The sequence below is a fragment of the Thalassophryne amazonica genome, chromosome 15, assembly GCF_902500255.1.
Source record: "Thalassophryne amazonica chromosome 15, fThaAma1.1, whole genome shotgun sequence".
In the NCBI taxonomy this organism is placed as follows: Eukaryota; Metazoa; Chordata; class Actinopteri; order Batrachoidiformes; family Batrachoididae; genus Thalassophryne; species Thalassophryne amazonica.
This window is the reverse complement of record NC_047117.1, coordinates 4,025,296-4,047,318: the sequence shown is the minus strand read 5'-3', so window position 1 is coordinate 4,047,318 and position 22,023 is coordinate 4,025,296. Positions and strand designations below refer to the sequence as shown.

The following is a 22,023-nucleotide window of genomic DNA, read 5'->3' as shown; positions in this document are numbered from 1 at the left end:
ATCCAGAGTCTAAATTTTAGGCGGCGCGCGCGCGGGTCGGGCTGAAACGTCGAGCATGAAGATCCCGGTTTGAACCGGTTTCAGGCCGGTCTGTTGTGTGAATGTGCGTGAGGAGGACGAGCACATTTTTGGACATTAAAACAAATAAAACGATTCAGTTTCACTTTAGTATTTATCAGACGAAGTTCTGCTTCACGTGTCTGCTATTAGTTTAGCTTCTGTTAATTCATAGAGCTGACCCGGTGAATTTATTTTGTTCTTTCTCTCCCATTAATGTTCTAAGTTGTTTTACCGTTCTGGAAGTTATTCTAGCTAACGTAGGTATGTTTCAGAGTCTCTGAAACAGCTGCGATAATTTTTTTTCTCTTCCGACGTGAAAAAGAAATCTCGATCGCCTGATCTTTTTGTGAGTAACTGGTTGAATTTGTGCCATGAGATAACGTCAAACGCCGTCTTCAGATAAAAAAAAAAAATCAGTCCTGTTTTCGCCAAAAAAGACTACAACTACCAGGTAAGTTTGTAAGCAACGCCAGACTTAGCCAGGATGAGGATGAGCTAACGCTAGCCCGCATCACGCTGGGAAGTGTTAAGAAAATTGAACGAGTAAATGTGGCATAAGTTATTTAAACAGAACAGCGACACTTTTTCATACGATGTTTTATCCTCACGTTCTCAAGGAGCTCCAACAATAATTGTTGTTGTTATAGCTTTAAAGTGAAGTAGCCACACGGTGGTGCTGTTTCTTCTTTTACAATTCAATAGAAGGCGGAAGTTCTTATTTTCTGCATTTATTGGTGGTCTGTAGTCTCGCTGGTGCTTTATCGCCCCCACCTGGACTGGAGAGTGTTGAAGGACCACAATGGAAATCAGTACAATCAGTTAAACAGTAAAAACAGTGTCATGGGGATGAACTCTTGTAAGGTCACTTTACTGACCAGGTGTCTACTCATACACCACTTCCCAGCTCAGTTATCCAATGTCCTGGAGACTTCAGAAGGATCTTATTTTTCTCTTACGTCCACATGAAATGAGTGGGGTGTGAACCGGGAACCTTCCACATTGGAAACGTGCACTTAACCCCTTGGCCACTACCCCTGTGCTGTATGTCCTGTCTGAACATCACTGTCTCGTAAAGCTAACAGGGTTATACCAGCAAAGGTATCCTTATTCTGCAAACATGGTTACTACAGCATGTTCTGGAGTACAAGTCGCACCTGTTTAAAACAAAAAGGCTCTTGAAGAGGAAAAACTCGTATGTCGCACTGGAGTACAAGTCGGCCTTTCTTGACCTTTCATGAGACTACTCCAAAATATAGTCACCTCTAGATATCTATCCAAGCAATATTCCTGCCAAGTTTGAAGGAAATCTGTTATGCTGTTTTTAAGTTATCCGCAGACACAAGCACCTCCTATTGCTGCTTCACATGGTAATTATACAGCTTAAAGGGGCAGAGCCAGCTCAGTGCCAGTTAGCTTTAAAGGAGACCTGCATTGAAAAAAATGCAGTCAGATTTTTTTGAACAAAAAATGGCTTACATTTACACGAGATCCTTCTGAATGTAGTAAAATAAATCTGCAAGCCCAGATCTGTCATTCAATGGAGAAATCTTCATTTGAAAATGACAAATTTACAGCTAATATTTAGCCCTCCACAAATTGTCCCTCTCATCATGGACGCTGCAGAGACGTCACAGACAAGACCCTCTCCCAGCATGCATTGCGCCAATTGTAATTTGTGGATTTACGTCAGTTTGCATCTGCACCTTTTTCTTGTCTTATACGGAAGGATCTACTTTTTTTTTTTTAACTTCATATTGTCTTGTGGCACGTTTGGTGAGTACACATTTCTTTATTTGTGCTTGAAAATTATTTTGGGGGACTTTTTCATACGCCTGTTTTGATTGAGTGGTGTCCGCAATGAAAATCTACTGTCTTTCGCCTCCGGTACCATCGCGGGATATGGAGGTGAGACCCGCAAAGAATCCCAGTCATTAAAAATATATAAACCTCTCTCAGCGTCCATGGAGCTCTGGGTCTCCGATTTCCGAGACGTGCGGTGCTGTGGATTTTGCCGCAAGAAGTCTGTCCTTGCAGCAACAGGTGTACCGGCCGCTTCGCATTAAAACAGCGAGCGTAATCTCAGGACTTGTGCCAAGTGTGCTGCAGCTCCATTCAGTAGACAGAGAGGTGATGCCGGTGTTGTGCGCTGAATCTGACACAACACCGGCTGCAAAGCAGACTCGGGCAGTGTGAGTGGCCCGCGTCGGCGGTTAATGAGCTCGTTAACGAGCCCGCAGACTTAATAAGCGTAGCGGAGGCAGAGAGCGGGAGAGGAAGAACGGCGCCCGCTGTCGATGTCGTTGCTGATCTGAGCACACAGATCTGTATCTCACATTCATTGCAGCTTACTTTTGGATGTTGAAACCAGGACGTGTATAAGTAACATTACTAACAGATAAAATCAATTTCAATGCGGGATCGGACTGAAGGCGGGAGCACGTCGTCTTGTCCCTGACGTCATGGAAATGATACGGCTGTACAAACTGTTTTCACAGAGGGCTAAATTTTAGCTGCAAGTTTGTCATTTTTAAAACGAAGATTTCTCCGCTGAATTACAAATTTGGGCTTACAGATTTACTTTACTGCATTCACAAGGGTCTTATAAATACATATCAGCTATTTCTTTCTGAAATCTGACCACATTTATTTCAATGCAGGTCTACTTTAAAAGTTATTAGATTTCTTTGTATGTAACAATAATTATGATGCTTTTCAGAAGTTTGTAGTTTAAATTAAAGTTGCACCTTTTTCTGTATTATCGGCTCTTTAGTTTGGGATCTTTGTAAATTGTTGTAGTGTACTTTTTTCAATTACGAACTTAATCTTTGCATGGTAGACACTTGAGTCTTTGGAATAGATGAACACAAAGGGCTTTAGTCTGCTATAACTGGTTTCATTTGGTAAACCACAGTTAAGTAATAATTAGTTGTAACAGTAGCTGCTTCTGTAGCAGTAACGCCTTCCCCATCCTGCAGCTCTATGCCAGCTGAAATGAAAATGTTGGCGGATCACCCAGCCAGACAGCTGCTGGACTTCAGTCAGAAACTGGACATCAACCTTTTGGACAATGTGGTCAACTCCATGTACCATGACGTTGGATCCCAGGTCAGTACGTGGGGAGGTTCAGGGTCAGATCTTCACTGATCTTCTAAGATGGGAAAATGATGGTAATGTGCTTGAGTCAACTATCCTGTAAAACCTAAACCACATGATGATGGTTATCACATATGGGTCATTGCAAACCCATTTGATGACTCATTTGCAGTTTTATTACTTATTTTGTCATTTTTAATCCCTCTGGTTTTGCTGCTCATTTACTTCAGGTGAGTGTAACATCATTGAGATGTTTAGGTTTGTTTTTTTTTTTCTTCCAGATATATTTATATACATTACGCTGGGAGTATTTGTACTCTTACATGGCAGTAACGTCATTTTTCTTGTGCTGTGAAGCGTTAAAAATGCAAAAGCATACAAAGGAAAGTCAACATACTGACATCTCATTGCTAAGATAGCAAACATATCGCAATGACATGTGCTGGGAAAGGACACGGTTCCAAGTTTTCCAGTCTATTACGAATTACAATTTGCTCCCTAAAATCACTTATATAAAATAGCACCTCTAAAAAAACAAAAGATGACCGTAATAATTTCAGTGTGATCTGCATTGTTTATGTAGAGTAGTTATTGAAAAGAAAGCAAGTAAAAAATTTTAACAAGGCTTAGGTTTTAAAACGCTGATATCAGGTAATGAAGATATTGTCTGTTGATCTCCTGCAGCAACGAGTGGCTCAAGAAGTGCTCACCAACCTGAAGGACCATCCAGACGCCTGGACCAGGGTTGATACCATCCTGGAGTTCTCACAGAACATGAAAACTAAAGTAGGGACATACACAGAAAAACAAGTTTAAAAAGTTGAACTGCCTTTTTGTGATGGTTTTGTGTGTGTGTGTGTGTGTGTGTTTATGATCAAATCTAGCAGCAGTTCTGTTTATATATATTATAATTAGTCCATGAGCCAGTCATCAATTTGACCTAATTGGTATTTCTTAAGATGGCAAAGCGACACTTGGAATCCAGTCTCACTGTGCCATGGCCTACACAAAATATAGTACAGCCATCCCAGGGTGGCAGCTGTAACCAGTTAGGGGTCAATGAAGAATTACACAGATGTCAAAATGTAAAAATGCTCCAATCATGTTGAAAACTATACCACATTATTTGTGGTATAGTTATATTTTTTTCCAACTTCGCCTCTTGGCTAAAATAAAGCACTTTCTCAGTAGACGTGATCTTGAGACGGCCATTCATGCTTTCATCAGCTCCAGACTTGATTATTGTAATGCACTTTATGCGGGCATTAATCAGTCGTCTCTTGTGCGTCTCCAGTTGGTGCAGAATGCTGCTGCTCGTCTTTTGACAAACACTTCTAGACGTGAGCATATTGCGCCCATCCTATACTCACTCCACTGGCTTCCAGTTCGTTTTAGAATTGATTTAAAATTTTAATGTTTGTTTTTAAAGCTATTTATGGCCTTGCACCTCCCTACTTGTCTGAAATTTTAACTTTGCGCACCTACAGTAGGACGTTAAGGGCGTCTGGCCAGCTTTACTTAGATGTTCCAAGGTCAAGATATAAACGCTGGGGTGATCATGCTTTCGCGGTAGCTGGCCCCAGACTGTGGAATGAGCTACACCTCTTGAGTTACGTACTATTCCTGACCTAGCACTTTTTAAATCTAAGTTAAAGACTTATTTATTTAAACTGGCTTTTAACACTTAGTGGGGAGGTGACATGTTCTGTTATTTTTATGTTCTTTTTTATGTGTTGTTTTAAAATTTTATTTTATATGTGTTTTATTTGTAAATTTGTGTTTTTAATGTTAAGCACTTTGGACACCAGTCGGTGCTGTAAAGCGCTTTATAAATAAATGTTGTTTGATTGATTGATTGTCTGCTTATAACCATTCCAAGATGGTATCAGAGCTGTAAAAACTCCGCGGATCCGTGAAATTCTGCAGATTTCATCATGGAAAGGAGGGGAGTGTTATTGTCACTGATTTTTTTTTTTTATTTTTTTTTTTTTAATGTCTGTTGCAAAGTGTTCTTTTTTTTTTTTTACAACCTTGTGCAAGTTATTTAAGACTACGGCGGTCCGCGGACACTGATCTGTGTGTTACAGATACAAATCAGTGTTCTCAGATCCGTGGAGTTTCGAGGGGAAAAAAGCCTGGCTGTTGCGACAGTTGTCATAAAGCAGGACTGGTTGGTTGCTGCCGCAACGCTCTGTGGCTCCTGCGTAAAGCTTAAGCTAAACATAGCATGTGGACATCGCAAACTTTTAGAGCTCTAAAGTTTTTAAAAGAGACTTGTGCAGCATGTCTGTGTCACAGAGCGACGTCGAAACAGAGAGAAGATGGCGAGGAAAAGACTGTTTGAAAAAGTCTGATAAGGACAAGAATCCGTGGAATTGTCGCTGGCTTCATCAACACACCTGAAAGACTTTTTTCATGGGAAAAAAGACACTGTGGCTTTGAGTGGATTTACAGGAATTTACACAACAATATGTGACTTTTTTACTATAGGGTATGTTATTGATATTTTACCAAGATTTTCAAAATATTCTCCAAGCTTTAGCTGTGGTTTTTGAAATGCTTTAACAGTCTTTTCAGTCTTCATGAATTTCATGTAGTTTAATTGTTCTGAGTTGATGCATAATTTGGTTTACAATTAAAAGGAAATTCATTTCAGGTTCTACTTCCACGTCATATTCTGTTATTTCAACATCATCATTGACATGTCAAATGAAAGGTTGAATACAGGGTCATTTAAATATGCATGAATTTTGAGATTTTAAGTTCAAGGAGATGCTGAAAATGTATCATTAGATTAAAAAATGAATTTGGTTTCTGGGATCCCACGGGGCCCGAGACCCCGGTTCCTGGGCTCTATGCCCCCAGACCCCCTTCAAATTTTCCTCGGATTTCACAGTTTTCATTTCACAGCCCTGAGGTATAGTCTGGACCACCTATGACTGAATGTTATGGGGTAAAAACAGCAAAAATGGTGACAAAGGTCAGTTTTGGTTTGTACAGGGGTCAAAAGTTAAAGTTGCTCCAATTTCAGTAAAAATGATGCAGATTATTGGTTGAAATAAACAGATTAATAAATGGAATAGTTTTGACTATGTTGAATGTTTGGTCTCCAAAGTAAATGTCAAACAAGGTCGATGTCCATTGGATTCTATGACATGTGACATATGTTACCCTGTAACATAACGAAGCATGATACATGGTGCAAACTATTCCTTTTTAGAACCCTATTAACCCAAACAATCTTCTTTGTCTTTTGGCTGCTCCCATTAGGGTCACCACAGCAGATCAGCCATTTCCATCTCACCCTGTCCTCTGTATCTTCCACCTGAACCACCTGCATATCTTCCCTCAGCACATCCATAAACCTCCTCTTTGCCCTCCCTCTTCTATTCCTGCCTGGTGGCTCCATCCTCAGCATCCTTTTCCCTATATACCCTGGGTCCCTCCTCTGTACATGTCTCTGACTTTGTCTCCAAACCGTCCTATTAACCCAAACAATAATTTGCATTTTTTTTTTTTTTTTTTTTTTTTTTTTTTTTTACTGAATTGGAGCAACTTTACCTTTGACCCCTATACAAACTGAAATTGACCTTTGTTTTCAACATGATTGAAGCATTTTTACATTTTGATCCCTGTGTATTCTTCATTGACCCCTACCTGGCTACAGCTGCCACCCTGGGATTGCTGTACTGCATTTTTGTGTAGGCCATGGTACACTGAGGCTGGATTCTAAATGTTGTTTGGTCACCTTAAGTGGCATCGAAAATCTGCTTGGCCCATGGACTAAGCCAAGTTACTCTGTTTGTGTTGATGTGCATGGAGCTTTGATCACAGACAAACTGGGGAGAGCTGACATTTGCCGTCTGGTATGCTTATGTATTTTAGGTCAAGGATGAATGCCACCAAAATGGAAAGTTGACTAATATTTTTGTAGAAATTGGTAAAATTTGCTAACAATGGATGTTATGCTACTGTGTACCATGGGAGTTCAGGTTTTGGGGTTTTAATGTTATTGTTGTTCGTTAGTTTAACAGTGTTTGTGTTTTTGTAATTCAGTTGGTTAAGTGTCATGTTGCCATTACATGAGTGAGAGCTGTAGTGCATTTGATGTCTTCTGCCACTGTCTCTGTTTGTGGGTGTGTAAAAATAGACGCACCTGCTTGTGGCAAAATGCAGAAAAGACTAAAAGTTGTGCGTGCATGCAACTTCTGTCACTGACAAACTGACATTTGCCATTTGGTATGCTTATGTATTTTGGTTCAAGGATGAACGCTGTGAAAACGGAACATTAATAGGACTAATATTTAAATTTTTTAGTCCTATTAATGTTCCGTAACTACGGATATTAGCTAACAACACTGAACAATGGATGTTGATAAATTACATTCTGGACTCATGCCATTCCAGCAGGGGGTGGTAAATCATCTATATACTGTATTTAAAGCACGTATGCATGCATGACTTTATTTAGTAAGTTCAATGTAAGTGCATAATGTAATTGTAAATATGTTTAAAAATACGTGGCTGCACAAGAAATTGAAAACACTTATTTCTGTTGTGGTCCATTTAAAAATCAAATGACAAAATAGAAGAAATAATAAAATAATAGCGTGTATATGATAACAAGAACCTAAACAATTTAGAAATGCATTAAGACAGTAAATTAAAATTAACACAAAAAAATTACGTAATTAACAGGAAATTAAAGGGTTGAGTTCTTCTAAAAATTGTCGAGGTCTAAGGTTCACTTCTAAAACATTCTGGACTCATATGCCATTCCAACTCATTATAGAAACTTTGTACAGTTTATTACCAACTTTGAAAAGGATAAACCAGACTAAAGATTGAGTCACTGTCTCTGCTGGTAGAGCAGAAACAGAAATGCTGCAGTGGGTGGAAGCACCATCACGAGTTTCCTAATACTCAAGGGGCTGTGCTGTCTCCCAAAACTACATTTTAAGGAACCAACAAAAGTATTCAGATGTCAGTCAATTAAAAAAAAAAAAAAAAAAAAAACGAGAGAGAAAAACTGTCATGTCTTGAAATAATATTCAGAATTTTTCCTAAATGAATAAAAACAAACAGTAAATTACAAACTTTTTGTTCTGATTTTCAGATTTAAAAAAAACAACAAAAAAAAACCCTGACAAACAGGGACTTTTATTTGTGGTTGTTTCACTCTTTTCTGCTATTAATATTAATCAGTTAGTAGAGATGGTAAATTAAAAATTTACTGAACCATCTCACTCCTTCCAAACCACACCGTTGTAATTTTAATTTCTATCTTTAAACCGCAACTAATAATTATGTTCCTTATCTGACAGTTATTTTGGACTATTTAATTTTTGAAATGGCTACAATAGAGGTGGGGGGGATCCCCAACCCCAAAGCTGGGTCATCAAATTGCTCAGTTTGTCTGATCAGTAAATGTTCACATTGCCATGTTAGAAAATGAAGAGAAACAAATTCCCCTCATATGGTAGTGAAGACATTCCTAAATTTTGACATTTCCGGATGGGAAAAGTTTCCATGTTACAAACTGACCATTAAGGGAATGAAGTCCCACATTTGGAAGAATAGTTACCATAGTTATACATCAGATTGGGCACTTGGCACTTTGGCAGATAGAAGTGGTGTCCTTTCATAATTTGGCCAACAGAGGCTGCTCCAACAGCATTCTGTCAAGCATAGCTGGAACCCTGTCACCCTTTGGTCACACTAGAGACAGAGGCAAAGTGACCAGCTGCCATTCATTTTCACTCAGAGTGGGCTTTTTACAGCGAGTAGAGAGACGTGGTCGTTATGCCGTGAGCTAGGTGGGACCACAATAGATGCAAAGTCTGTTTTCTGCAAATGTTGAGTGATGCGACGCAGCCGACTGACAATCTGAGTGAAGGCACTGTGATGTATGTTGGTTGTTTGTGCTGTTTCTATAATAAAGTTCATGTTTAAACTGCAAAACATCAAACCTTTGTCTGTCATTTGATAATGAAATATTGGTAATCATTGCCAATTTTTATGTATATATTGGCAGCTATGTCGGTATTGTAAAAAAAAATTTTACTCCAATATTTGTATTGGTCTTCAAAAATCCCTGTAGGTTGGGTTCTACACCCAACCCTGGGTTCTAAACTGAGCCTTGAATGAGCTCAACTGTTTGACTCTATCACATTTGCTTGTCCTTTTGAAAAGAAAATCTTTATATCTGGTCTTATGGTGGTGTGATGTCACCAAGTGGACATGCTGGGACAAATCTCGAATGTGTTTTTTATATTTACCAGCTCAGTTTTTTGCTCTGCTTTCAGTTTTTTTGCTCTGCAGATTTTGGAAGCAGTCATCAAAACCCGCTGGAAGATTCTACCAAGAAATCAGTGTGATGGTAATGTCATTTTGACAATCAACAAGATTATTTTCAATTTATTTGTATTTATATAAAAACAAATTGCAGCAGAAGTCTCATCAAAGTGTGACACACAAAGTAGCATTTACAAAGATGGTTTCTTATTTAATGCTGCTGGTCAGTAAAGCTTTTATATATATATATATAAAAAATCTAATAAAAATGTGCATGTATTTTCAGGAATTAAGAAGTACGTTGTTGGGTTGATTATTAAGACATCGTCAGATAACGCGAACATGGAGGTGAGGTGACCTGAATTCTGCACTTCTCACAGCTAACTCGTTGCTCTGTATGAATTCTTCACCTCTTAATCTTTCTTTGCAGAAAGACGGCGTTTACATTTCAAAACTCAACATGATCCTTGTACAGGTAAATAATCATACTCTGGTGGGGGGCCAGAGACCAGTCAGATCTGTGTGTCAGTTTTGCTTTCTGGCTTGGTCCAGATCCTGAAGCAGGAGTGGCCCAAACACTGGCCCACATTTATCAGTGACATTGTGGGTGCGAGTCGGACCAGTGAGAGCCTCTGTCAGAACAACATGATTATTCTGAAACTGCTCAGCGAGGAGGTCTTTGACTTCTCCAGTGGCCAGATGACCCAGGTGAAAGCAAAGCACCTCAAAGACAGGTAAGACATGATTACAGCCATTTAAAAAAGAAAAAAAAGAGCAACAGTGAATTAATGACCTGAAAAGAGGTTTCAAAGTCCTTCAGGTTGTAAAATAGCTTAAAACCAAATTAGCATAAAAGTCAGTTTACAATTTACATTTTCTGTAAAGAGCTCAAAACTAGTTTGAAATAATTGTACCTGGCTTTTAGTGTAAAACGCGTTTGAAGAAGTCTAAAGGCTTTAAAGTAGTTTATATCAGTCAACCAGGTAAAATGGTTAATTACCGTAGAAGGAAACTGAAAGCAGATCCAAACTTTTATTGAAGTCATGTCTGGGGCTGCGCTGGTGCCACGCTTCACCGCAATCCACCAGGCAGACGACCGGTCCATCCTCATATCTCTGAAGTGACGGACTGTCTGCTGCAGCCAGGTGGGAGTGTGGGTGTGTTCTTGGCCTCCTCCAGACACTGGAATCCTCAATGCTGAGGCTCCTATGTGCTGGATCATACGTAGAGAAATGCCCCACGTGGCCACAATGTTGAAGCTGATGCTGCTTCACAATGCAAGTGATCCTCCTCAGTAACTGCTAGTCTGACGTTTATTGTATACTGACGACATTTTCAGTTTGCATCAAATAAATAAATGACTTGGTGACAGACTCCTGACATCCGCTGCGCTAATTTCTGTCACTGATGACTTGTCCTGTTTTGTTTTTTGTTGTTGTTGTTTTTTTTTCTTCTTCTTCCAGTATGTGCAACGAGTTCTCTCAGATATTCCAGCTGTGCCAGTTTGTGATGGTAAGACAACACCGAACACGGGGCAGTCTGTCCAGTCATCCCCTATTCTATGTTTAACAAGAGCAATCAGAGATTTCTGGGGTCCGCCAATCCGGATCCAGATCACCCCCAAAATTCAGTGGACTCTTCCATGGCCTAATATGCATCTGTGGTGAAAATTTGGTGAGAATCCCTGCAGTAGTTAGAGGTAATCCTTCAAAGCCTATATAAAGTATAACTTGATCCAGAATCCGGACTCGGAACCAGTTCACCTCCAAAATTTAATGGGTTCTTCTGTCGCCTAGTATCTATCTGTGGTGACAATTTTGGCAAAATCCATTTACTAGTTTTGATGTAATCCTGGTACCAGACAAACAAACACCAATGATTTTATTACGACCTTGGCAGACATAATAATCAGTGGGACAGTCCATCATCACCTTTACCTTCTGCTTCTTTGCAGGAAAACTCCCAGAATCCTTTCCTGGTACATGCCACACTGGAGACTCTTCTTCGTTTCCTGAACTGGATTCCTCTGGGATACATTTTTGAAACCAAACTCATAAACACTCTGATCTACAAGGTAAACTGATCACACTGGTTCAAACCCTTTAATGAAGAAATTAGCTGGAGGAATTTAAGCACCAGATTCTGCTGTGGTCACTGAAACCTGTGTACCCTTGAGCTTTTACATAGTTTGGAATTTTGTAGTTCATTAATAAAATAAAACCTGCGGGGGCTTCTTTGTATTTAAATTGTTTAAATGATGCCCTTCAAACTCACAGTGAATACTAATCTTCACAACTTGACATAAAAATCAAAATGTAAAAAATGTCAGAACAATGGCTTGCGTAAGTATGGACAGCTTTAAGCATAACACAACTAAGTCATCACTTTTACAGCCAGTTTTATTTAGATAAGTCAGGGAATGGATAGATGGTACTTCATGCTAAATCTGTCTGGTGGAGGAAGTTCTCAAAAATTGACCATGCAAGAAGAGGACGAGCGAGGGAAGCCGCCAAGACAGCCAGACGACACTGAAGCACTTACTGGCTTCTGTGATTGGACAAACTGCAAGTTTTGTCTTCCATCACCGGTTATACAGCTTCACGGTGCAGTGGAGCAGAGAAAGATTCTCTTCTAAGGAAGACTTGAAATTTCAGCAAGTTAGGAGATCCATGAGGCTCGAGTCCAGACGGGATCAGTTGTTTTCTGAAAATTCTCCTCTGCTCCACTCCACTATGAAGCTGTGGCAGGTGAGAAATTCTGCACAAAATGCTTACTTTTCTTAGAAATATTCCTCTTTTATTGAAAACATGTTATTTGGATTTGCGAATAACTGATAATCCAACAAATCAGTGATGATGAGGACAAAAAGGCTTTCTAACTAAAAATAATATGAAAGTCTTGAAGTGACACTTTTCTGCTCTCGCAGTAAACTGACTGTCCTTGTTTGAACTTTTAGTTCTTGAACGTGCCCATGTTTCGTAACGTGACGCTGAAGTGTCTGACGGAGATCTCTGGAGTGAGCGTCAGTCAGTACGAGGAGCAGTTTATCAACCTGTTCACACTCACCATGTCCCAGCTCACACAGGTACGTGCACGCTAAACACACTTCCTAAAACACAACCTCTGTGCACAGCAAAAAGACTCATTGTAGCATTTTTAAACAAATGTACCAGCAGCCTAAGTGCTTCTGTTTGTTCAGTATTTCTGACATCTAGATCTCTGTCACTGCAAACATTTTGTGCCATTAAAATCAGAAGAAGCACTAATAATATAAGAATTGCTCCATTCATGTGACAGTAAGCCAGAATGCACAGCTGCTGTACATCAGCAGCACTGAGTGTCGTTTTAAAATATGGCCTGACAGGACTTTAAGTGTATTGATGTATTTATCAAATACCTTTTTAAAATGTGCTTTCTTTGTTTTATTGTGGTATTGTGAAATGCTGGTTTAGAGTATGTAGACTTTTAACCTTTTTTTTTTTTTTTTTTGACAGGCTTTTATTTTAATTTATCATTCATCAGTGAAACATTTGCATTATCACATAGTTGTGCACATGATGTCAGTGTGTCACTCAGCGATGTAGTTGGAGATGGTTTCCTGGTGAGTCATGTGAGCCTCCTCATCTGCTCTGGTTCATAAGTATTTGGACAACAAGCGGATTCATTTCTAGTGCTTTTCCATCTGCAAGAGCACCTTTGGAATAAAGGACTTTGCCCAATGGCCCTCAGTGCATTTTCTGCTCTGGCAGGAATTTGAAACCCACTGCATTCACCTCCCCATCATTCATCCTGGATGACAACCACCCACCCTGCTGAAAATGCAAAATCTTACAAATATTTTTCTAATTTATGTAGTTTTTTGATACTGAATCTTTAATATTAAGGGTGTCTTGGAAACATCTGTTTTTGAGTCATAACTGGGATGGTTTATTTATTTCTTACTTTCTGTAACATTTTTTGTGCTGCTGTTATTTTTCCGAGATGTAACACTTACTAATATTAGAAAAAACGGTTCAAAATGTGTTTTCTAAGCTTTCATTTTTTTCTTTTTCTTTTTTATTTGAAATTGTGAATTTTCACTTGTTTCATTGGCAAATTTTTTTATTTTTTATTCTTTTTTTTTTTAAGGTGCTTTTAACAGCGCTGTTGGGAAATATGAGCTGCTGTTTTTTGCTGGGTCATAAAGAGTTAATTTTTTTTTAATGGTGAAATTTTTTGAATTATTTTGCTGTAGTGCCTTTGAGCGGTTGGCTCTCCTGCTGGGGATAATTGATTTTGCAGTGGGGCAAAGATGAACATAAACTCACAGTAGAAATATATTTACTTCAAATAAATTCTGTGGTTCATCAAATTCAAGTTGACTCAATTAATTAAATTCTTTTTTTAACACTACATAATTTAGCTGTAAAGAAATTAGTCACTTTGACAATTTTCTCCCAGCAAGAACATGACAACCACAGTGTGACTCACAAGAAGTTTCCAGAAGCACTGTCTGTGAGAATAAACAAATGGAAGTTATTAGACCAAAAGTGTGTGAAGTAACACCAAAATTAATCCCATTCAGTTTATTGCCATAAAATGTAACATGTCTTTGTGGTTCATCACAAAATAATCCTATCACTTTAACCTTGGATGTCTTTCTGAATGTCACACTGAACATACTGCTAGAAGTCCTCACTGATGAGTTTTTGAGGCCCAACGTTTGTGTTTGTGCAAAACCAGAGTTTCACAGGCTGTCACTGTTATTAAAGATGTACAGCAGGAGAGTCGGAATGAAGCATGTTGAATAATTCTGTCTGTGCTCAGATGCTGCCTCTGAGCACCAACATCAGGACAGCCTACGCAAACGGGCAGCAATGACGAGCAGAACTTCATCCAGAACCTCAGCCTGTTTCTCTGCACTTTCCTTAAAGAACATGGTCAAGTCATCGAGAAGAAGCCCAATCTACGAGAGGACACTCATCGAGGTGAGATATTAACATGGCTTTAAAAACACCTCTCAGTGGTACTGGGAATGTCTAACACGCTGTGTCCTCCTGCAGGCCCTCCATTACATGCTGCTGGTGTCCGAGGTGGAGGAGACGGAGATCTTTAAGGTCTGTTTGGAGTACTGGAACCACCTGGCAGCGGAGCTCTACAGGGAGAGTCCTTTCTCCACCTCTACCACACCATTGCTGTCTGAGGTTCCACCCGCAGACACCTCTACCTGCCCGTACTCTCACAGGTCAACGACGACAGGAAGTTGATTTCTAGCCGTTTCTTACTGCAGCATTGTCTACTGTGGCTTTGCTGTTTTCCTTGTGTGAAGATGTGGACCTCAAACTGGTTTTTGACTAAACATGAGGTCCTGTGTGACCTTGTAGGTGCGTTGCTGATGGTGAGCCGCATGGCCAAACCAGAGGAGGTGCTGGTGGTGGAGAACGACCAGGGCGAGGTCGTGAGGGAGTTCATGAAGGACACAGATGCCATCAACCTTTATAAGAACATGAGAGAGACTCTGGGTTCGTGTTTGTTCCTTTATTCGAGCTCTCGTTCTCGAGGCAGTCTGCCGATTTAAAGAACCACATGTTGCCACAGAAGAAAGCTATAATCTGTTCTTATACACAAACACCTTTAACGGTGCCATGTTTGTGTGGCTACAGTGTATCTGACCCACCTGGACTACGCCGACACTGAGCGCATAATGACAGAGAAGCTGCACAACCAGGTGAACGGCACCGAGTGGTCGTGGAAGAACCTGAACATGCTCTGCTGGGCCATCGGCTCCATCAGCGGGGCCATGCATGAGGAAGATGAAAAAAGGTTCCTGGTCACAGTCATCAAGGTACAAAATAATCCAACATCACATAGTCGAGGCTGAAGAAAATATTTGAAGATTAACAACCTGTCCTGTGGTTTTAATCTCTGATGTGAAGATTTAATTTTTTTTATATACAGGTGTACAATTGTAAGTTTGAAGTTCTACAAGTAATTCATCCATAAGAAAAGAATTTAAAATGATTAATCGGCTGTCAGAATAACTGATGTATTGATATTTAGCTGCAGATGGATCCACACATGTAGTCTGAAATGATGATCATGGATGTTATGAAAATCAGTCTTTAATTTGTGTTGGTGCGTCATCATGACAGTCACTAATAACGCTGTTGGTCTTATTTACACTCATAGCTTATTTACCCACATGGTGCAGGAGCACTTTTCAGAAGTGTGATTTTATATTTATTATATTAAAAAAAAAATCCATAGAGAAATATTACAGGGATCAAAACTTGAGGACTTGAGGTGAAGGTAGACACTATAGTAGGAAGCTCTACATGGACTTTACAATGAAAAATAAAAGACACATTTTGGTTTTCATTGCCTAAATTTGAACTACAAAATAGGGAAGAATAAAAATGTATTTGAATTTGAAAGCTGTAGTACACATTATTTCAAAGTATATGTCACTTTTGCCGAAAAAAATCACAAATTTGTCATTAATAGTAATTATAATGGCTATTTGTATCTCATTTTCCCAGGAATCAAAGCACTAAACAAAATAAACTTCAACAAAAGAATAAATGCCAATTATAAAAAGTACACTCAAACAGTATACAAAAATCTCATAGAGCTGATGGTACAGAAAAAAGATGCGATCTATACTCCAGAGCAACTTGTATATGTTTACCCCTCAAGGTACAAAATAGGCTGAAGAAAAATATTTGAACATTTAACAGCCTGTATGTATGGCTGGTGTGCGTGTTGCTTTATCAGGACCTGCTGGGCTTGTGTGAGCAGAAGAGGGGGAAAGACAACAAGGCCATCATAGCATCCAACATCATGTACATCGTGGGCCAGTACCCGCGCTTCCTCAGGGCCCACTGGAAGTTCCTGAAGACGGTTGTCAACAAGCTGTTCGAGTTCATGCACGGTAAGAACCGCACTCATTCAGACTGCTGCAGCCTGACTGTGCCCCCACATTCACCAGCGTCTTCATCAACCTGATGGTGTCACGCCATACAGATGTGGCAACACACAGTCCATGCTCATCTGGCTGGGGATTGGTGGCAGGGTTAAGTTGTAACTGAGTGAATGAGTCTCTTTGTAACTCATGTTGTGACACAGAGACCCACGATGGTGTGCAGGACATGGCCTGTGACACCTTCATCAAAATCTCCCAGAAGTGTCGGCGGCACTTTGTCCAGGTTCAGGTGGGAGAGGTGATGCCCTTCATTGACGAGATCCTCAACAACATCAACACGATTATCTGTGACCTGCAGCCGCAGCAGGTACACTGTGTGTGTGTGTGTGTGTGTGTGTGTGTGTGTGTGTGTGTGTGTGTGTGTGTGTGTGTGTGTGTGTGTGTGTGTGTGTGTGTGTGTGTGTGTGTGTGTGACATTTAAAAAAAAAAAAAGGTAGCAAGGGTAAAGTTGTAATGTTTAAAAATAATAACAATAAATTTGCCCTTCTTGGTGAAACTTGTATTAATCTGTCATACTATTTTAAACCTACAGGTTTTCCAGATTTTCTCCTGCCTGATTCTTTACAACAAAGTTTTCTACTCATATTCTGTTAATATTTTATTTACCCAGCCCCCTTCAGAAAAAATCACATTAAGATTTTATAGCCATTTTACAATTTCTTTAGCTTTCTTGTAGCACAAGTTTGCTGACAATAACTTTTGTTTGTAATAAGCATCAAGCTCTCACATCTGTGCCTAATCAGCATGCAGATTATCTACTCTTCTGAAATAACGTACCATTTTTTTGATATTTTAATTAATAATAATGTTTTACCACCTTATTCTGGGATCTGTTTAGGTCTGTCTTTTTAAAGTGTGTTTCCACACTTTTAATGATCAAATTGATCTAGGGTTTTGTATTGAGTGGGTGTGTAAATTAGCTCTAAGCCCCGCCCCTCGTCGCCATCTGCAGGTCCATACATTTTATGAGGCAGTGGGATATATGATTGGCGCTCAGACGGACCAGGCGGTTCAGGACCTTCTGATAGAGAAGTACATGCTGCTGCCAAACCAGGTGTGGGACAGCATCATCCAGCAGGCCACCAAGGTAACAGACAGCACAGTGACTGTCAGCATGTGGGACTGTCCCTCTCCAGCTTTACTAACGTTTACATATGACTCTAATGCAGAATATGACAGTTTGGCAAAATCTAACTTTAAAAATGGAGTTACAGTACTACAGTAGTGTTCAGAATAATAGTAGTGCTTGTGACTAAAAAAGATTAATCCAGGTTTTGAGTATATTTCTTATTGTTACATGGGAAACAAGGTACCAATAGATTCTCACAAATCCAACAAGACCAAGCATTCATCGTATGCACACTCTTAAGGCTATGAAATTGGGCTATTAGTAAATAAAAAAGTAGAAAAGGTGGTGTTCACAATACTAGTAGCATCTGCTGTTGACGCTACAAACTCAAAACTATTATGTTCAAACTGCTTTTTTAGCAATCCTGTGAATCACTAAACTAGTATTTGGTTGTATAACCACAGTTTTCATGATTTCTTTACATCTACGAGGCATTAATTTTGTTGGTTTGGAACCAAGATTTTGCTGGTTTACTAGTGTGCTTGGGGTCATTGTCTTGTTGAAACACCCATTTCAAGGGCATGTCCTCTTCAGCATAAGGCAACATGACCTCTTCAAGTATTTTGACATGTCCAAACTGATCCATGATACCTGGTATGTGATATATAGGTCCAACACCATAGTAGGAGAAACATGCCCATATCATGATGCTTGCACCACCATGCTTCACTGTCTTCACTGTGAACTGTGGCTTGAATTCAGAGTTTGGGGGGTCGTCTCACAAACTGCCTGCGGCCCTTGGACCCAAAAAGAACAATTTTACTCTCATCAGTCCACAAAATATTCCTCCATTTCTCTTTAGGCCAGTTGATGTGTTCTTTGGCAACTTGTAACCTCTTCTGCACATGTCTTTTATTTAACAGAGGGACTTTGTGGGAGATTCTTGCAAATAAATTAGCTTCACACAGGCGTCTTCTAAATGTCACAGCACTTACAGGTAACTCCAGACTGTCTTTGATCATCCTGGAGCTGATCAATGGGTGAGCCTTTGCCATTCTGGTTATTCTTCTATCCATTTTGATGGTTGTTTTCTGTTTTCTTCCACGCATCTCTGGGTTTTTTTTTTGTCCATTTTAAAGCATTGGAGATCATTGTAGATGAACAGCCTATAATTTTTTGCTGCGTATGTTTTCCCATCTCCAATCAACTTTTTAATCAAACTACGCTGTTTTTCTGAACAATGTCTTGAACATTCCATTTTCCTCAGGCTTTCAAAGAGAAAAGCATGTTCAACAGGTGCTGGCTTCATCCTTACATAGGGGACACCTGATTCACACCTGTTTGTTCCACAAAATTGACGAACTCACTGACTGAATGCCACACTACTATTATTGTGAACACCCCCTTTTCTACTTTTTTCTTTTTACTAATAGCCCAATTTCATAGCCTTAAGAGTGTGCATATCATGAATGCTTGGTCTTGTTGGATTTGTGAGAATCTACTGAATCTACTTTTACCTTGTTTCCCATGTAACAATAAGAAATATACTCAAAACCTGGATTAATCTTTTTAGTCACATAGCACTACTATTATTCTGAACACTACTGTATATGGTTTTTCAGCATGTATTGATTTATTATTTTTGGACTGTTTTGTCATTAACATTTAAATGTGCACAGGTGGGGGAAAAAAACAGGTTTTTCACTTCTGTCTGGTTTCATGTTCAACTGTCTACTCATCTTTTTTTCTTTGAACATGAATCTGTACTACAGAATGTGGACATCCTGAAGGACGCAGAGACAGTGCGTCAGCTGGCCAGCATCCTGAAAACTAATGTCAGGGCCTGTAAAGCTGTGGGTCACCCCTTTGTAGTCCAGCTGGGGCGGATTTACCTGGATATGCTCAATGTCTACAAGTGTCTGAGTGAAAACATCTCATCAGCTATCCAGAGTAACGGTCAGTTATTGTCCGCTCTCAGGCTGCATGTCAGTGAAACTGTTGTCTGACGTTAAACTGCAACCTCAGTAAGTGACATCAGCAGACATCCTGTCTGAATGGATTTCTTTATGTAGGCTGTGGATATCGCTACGGTAACTGTAACTGTGTGTTAGTAGGTATTATTATGGCAGTGACGTGACATCCTAAACCTTAACCTCAAATAGCTAAATAAACCAGATCTTAGAGATGCGTGAACCCAAAGAATAACTGAAACCAGAATTGCTGGTTGATATGAAGGGAGTTAAAAAAAAAAAAAAAGTTTTCCACCAGAGACTTGAACCATGTCTCGTATGACAGGCCAGGATACGAACGAGGAGCTACCAACACCCACTGAGTCACAGAGCATCAATGACAGCGGCTACTGTAAGAATAGTCCTGAAGATTTAGAGTGATGGCTGCTGTAACTGTAACCACTTTGCTCTTCTTATGTCTCTGCGTTCTGAACCTGGTTCTCCTGTCTGGTTTTCAGCCAACACCTGTCTGGTGGACACATTCTTAAAATCAATAACCATACCAAGTGGACACTTGATATTTACAGGAGTTGATGAGCTGGTTGCATTTTCAGACAATTCTTTGCATAATATTTGCATATTAATAAGGTTGCCATGCATGAATGATGACATTTTAGGAGCTGGCTATGTCTGCAACGTAGTTCCTTTTTAACTTTTTTTTTTTTTTTTTTTTTACTTTATTAACAGGTGAGGTGGTGACCAAACAGCCACTGATCAAGAGCATGAGGACGGTGAAGAGAGAGACTCTGAAGCTGATCTCAGGCTGGGTCAGTCGCTCCAACGATCCTCAGCTCGTGAGATGGACTTTTTTCTTTTTAACAATTGTCCAAGAAGAATTATCTTATTTTCCATATTTATTACTGTTAATAGAAGAATGTCTCTTTGCAAAATATTTGTGCTACACAAAAAACCTTGTGTGTAAAAGTACTGCAAATAAAATCTCATTTTCTTCAGCATGCATGAATATGAACAACTTTTTCGTGTTTTCTTCTGCGGCCCAGGTGGCAGAAAACTTTGTGCCCCCGCTGCTGGAAGCAGTGCTCATTGACTATCAGAGGAACGTTCCAGCTGCCAGGGAGCCGGAGGTCCTCAGCACCATGGCAACCATTGTCAACAAGCTGGGAGTCCACATCACTGCCGAAATCCCCAAAATTTTTGATGCAGTCTTTGAGTGCACTTTGAACATGATCAACAAGGTGTGTTTTCCGGTGGGCGAGGGGGGGGCTGGTCAGAACTAGAGCAGCACTCATTAGGGCTTCTCAGTCTGCTGGGGCAGAAATATTCTCAGGATCAAAAATATTTACAAAGTTAAAATGCAATAAAGTAAAACAAAAACCACTCAAATGTAATTAATAATAATAAAAAATGATGGTGTATGATTACTGTACATTCTCTCTACAGGCACACAAGATTAACTTTAGTTGTAGCAAAAGTCACATCTGACAGAGTGGTATGTCTAAGTATACATGTTTGAAGTATTTGTTTAAAGTGAGTTGTGCGTGTTCAGGTTCTGGATGTCCTGATGTGGGTAGCTCCTGTTTTGGTCATGTGACTTGGGAGCCATCTGTTACTCTTGTATTATTCAGTCAGCTGTCTTTCTAGGGGTTTCCTGCCCCAAGTTTTAAGGACGTCTGCTTGTTAAACTCGGCACACTCGGTGGAAAAACCTGCACATTAAATCTATCAGACTGTACTCTTGTTATAATGAGAAAAATGTAACTTGTTACGGTTTTGTAACGTTTTTTTTTTTTTTTTTTTTTTTTTTTTTTTCCTGCTGGGCTGTCAGGACTTTGAGGAATACCCCGAACACAGGACACATTTCTTCTACCTCCTTCAAGCATCCACCTCCCAGTGCTTTCCAGCCTTCCTGTCCATCGCCCCCGCACAGTTCAAGCTGATCCTGGACTCCATCATCTGGGCCTTCAAGCACACCATGCGGAATGTTGCCGACACAGGTCTGTCACACAACCACAGGGAAACAGTGGACCTCAGAAAAGGTCTACTGTCAGTTTTAGGAGTGACTTGTCTGTAAAGGTCATGACTTGGACCTGTAATAGAATGTCAGAGTTCTGCTCTGTTTCCATTTGGAGCTTCCTAAGGGTTGAGCTGAGTCCTCCTGTAGATGTTTAACTTCTGTCTTGCCTGGGTGTTTCCTGCAGGTCTGCAGATCCTCTACACGCTCCTGCAGAATGTGTCCTCAGAGGAGGCAGCAGCTCAGAGCTTCTACCAGACGTATTTCTGTGACATCCTGCAGCACATCTTCTCTGTGGTCACAGACACCTCACACACTGCAGGTAAACACACCTGCACTTTACATTTGCTGTTCCACATTGATTTTTACTTATTTCTAAGATGTCTGAATTGCTTTCTTAAAAAACCTGCCTAGTCCTAAACTTTTTAACCACTGATTTTTCTTATTCAATATTGTTATACATGATTTTTTGCAAATCTGTGCTTTTTGATTTTAGGGGAGGTGATGGTCTAGTCTTTTATTTTATGGTTGCCTTTTATTGTTTTTAAATTTTTAATTCAGTTTTT

The 22,023-nt window shown here is 39.8% G+C and overlaps 1 protein-coding gene across 1 annotated transcript in view; it reads left to right on the top strand.

Moving 5' to 3' along the window:
* Nucleotides 1–37: 37 nt before the first annotated feature.
* xpo1a (exportin 1 (CRM1 homolog, yeast) a) overlaps nt 38–22,023 on the top strand; it is a 25,664-nt gene continuing 3,678 nt past the window's right edge. The window contains 24 exon segments of the mRNA XM_034187706.1: nt 38–511; nt 3,036–3,165; nt 3,838–3,939; nt 9,460–9,532; nt 9,734–9,795; nt 9,878–9,922; nt 10,000–10,181; nt 10,911–10,959; nt 11,402–11,521; nt 12,404–12,532; nt 14,254–14,301; nt 14,303–14,401; nt 14,478–14,637; nt 14,640–14,671; nt 14,792–14,948; nt 15,090–15,271; nt 16,201–16,357; nt 16,552–16,715; nt 17,361–17,495; nt 19,250–19,433; nt 20,174–20,280; nt 20,488–20,682; nt 21,272–21,440; nt 21,645–21,817. Coding sequence (XP_034043597.1) covers nt 3,040–3,165; nt 3,838–3,939; nt 9,460–9,532; nt 9,734–9,795; nt 9,878–9,922; nt 10,000–10,181; nt 10,911–10,959; nt 11,402–11,521; nt 12,404–12,532; nt 14,254–14,301; nt 14,303–14,401; nt 14,478–14,637; nt 14,640–14,671; nt 14,792–14,948; nt 15,090–15,271; nt 16,201–16,357; nt 16,552–16,715; nt 17,361–17,495; nt 19,250–19,433; nt 20,174–20,280; nt 20,488–20,682; nt 21,272–21,440; nt 21,645–21,817 — 2,850 coding nt within the window. The 5' untranslated portion in view covers nt 38–511; nt 3,036–3,039.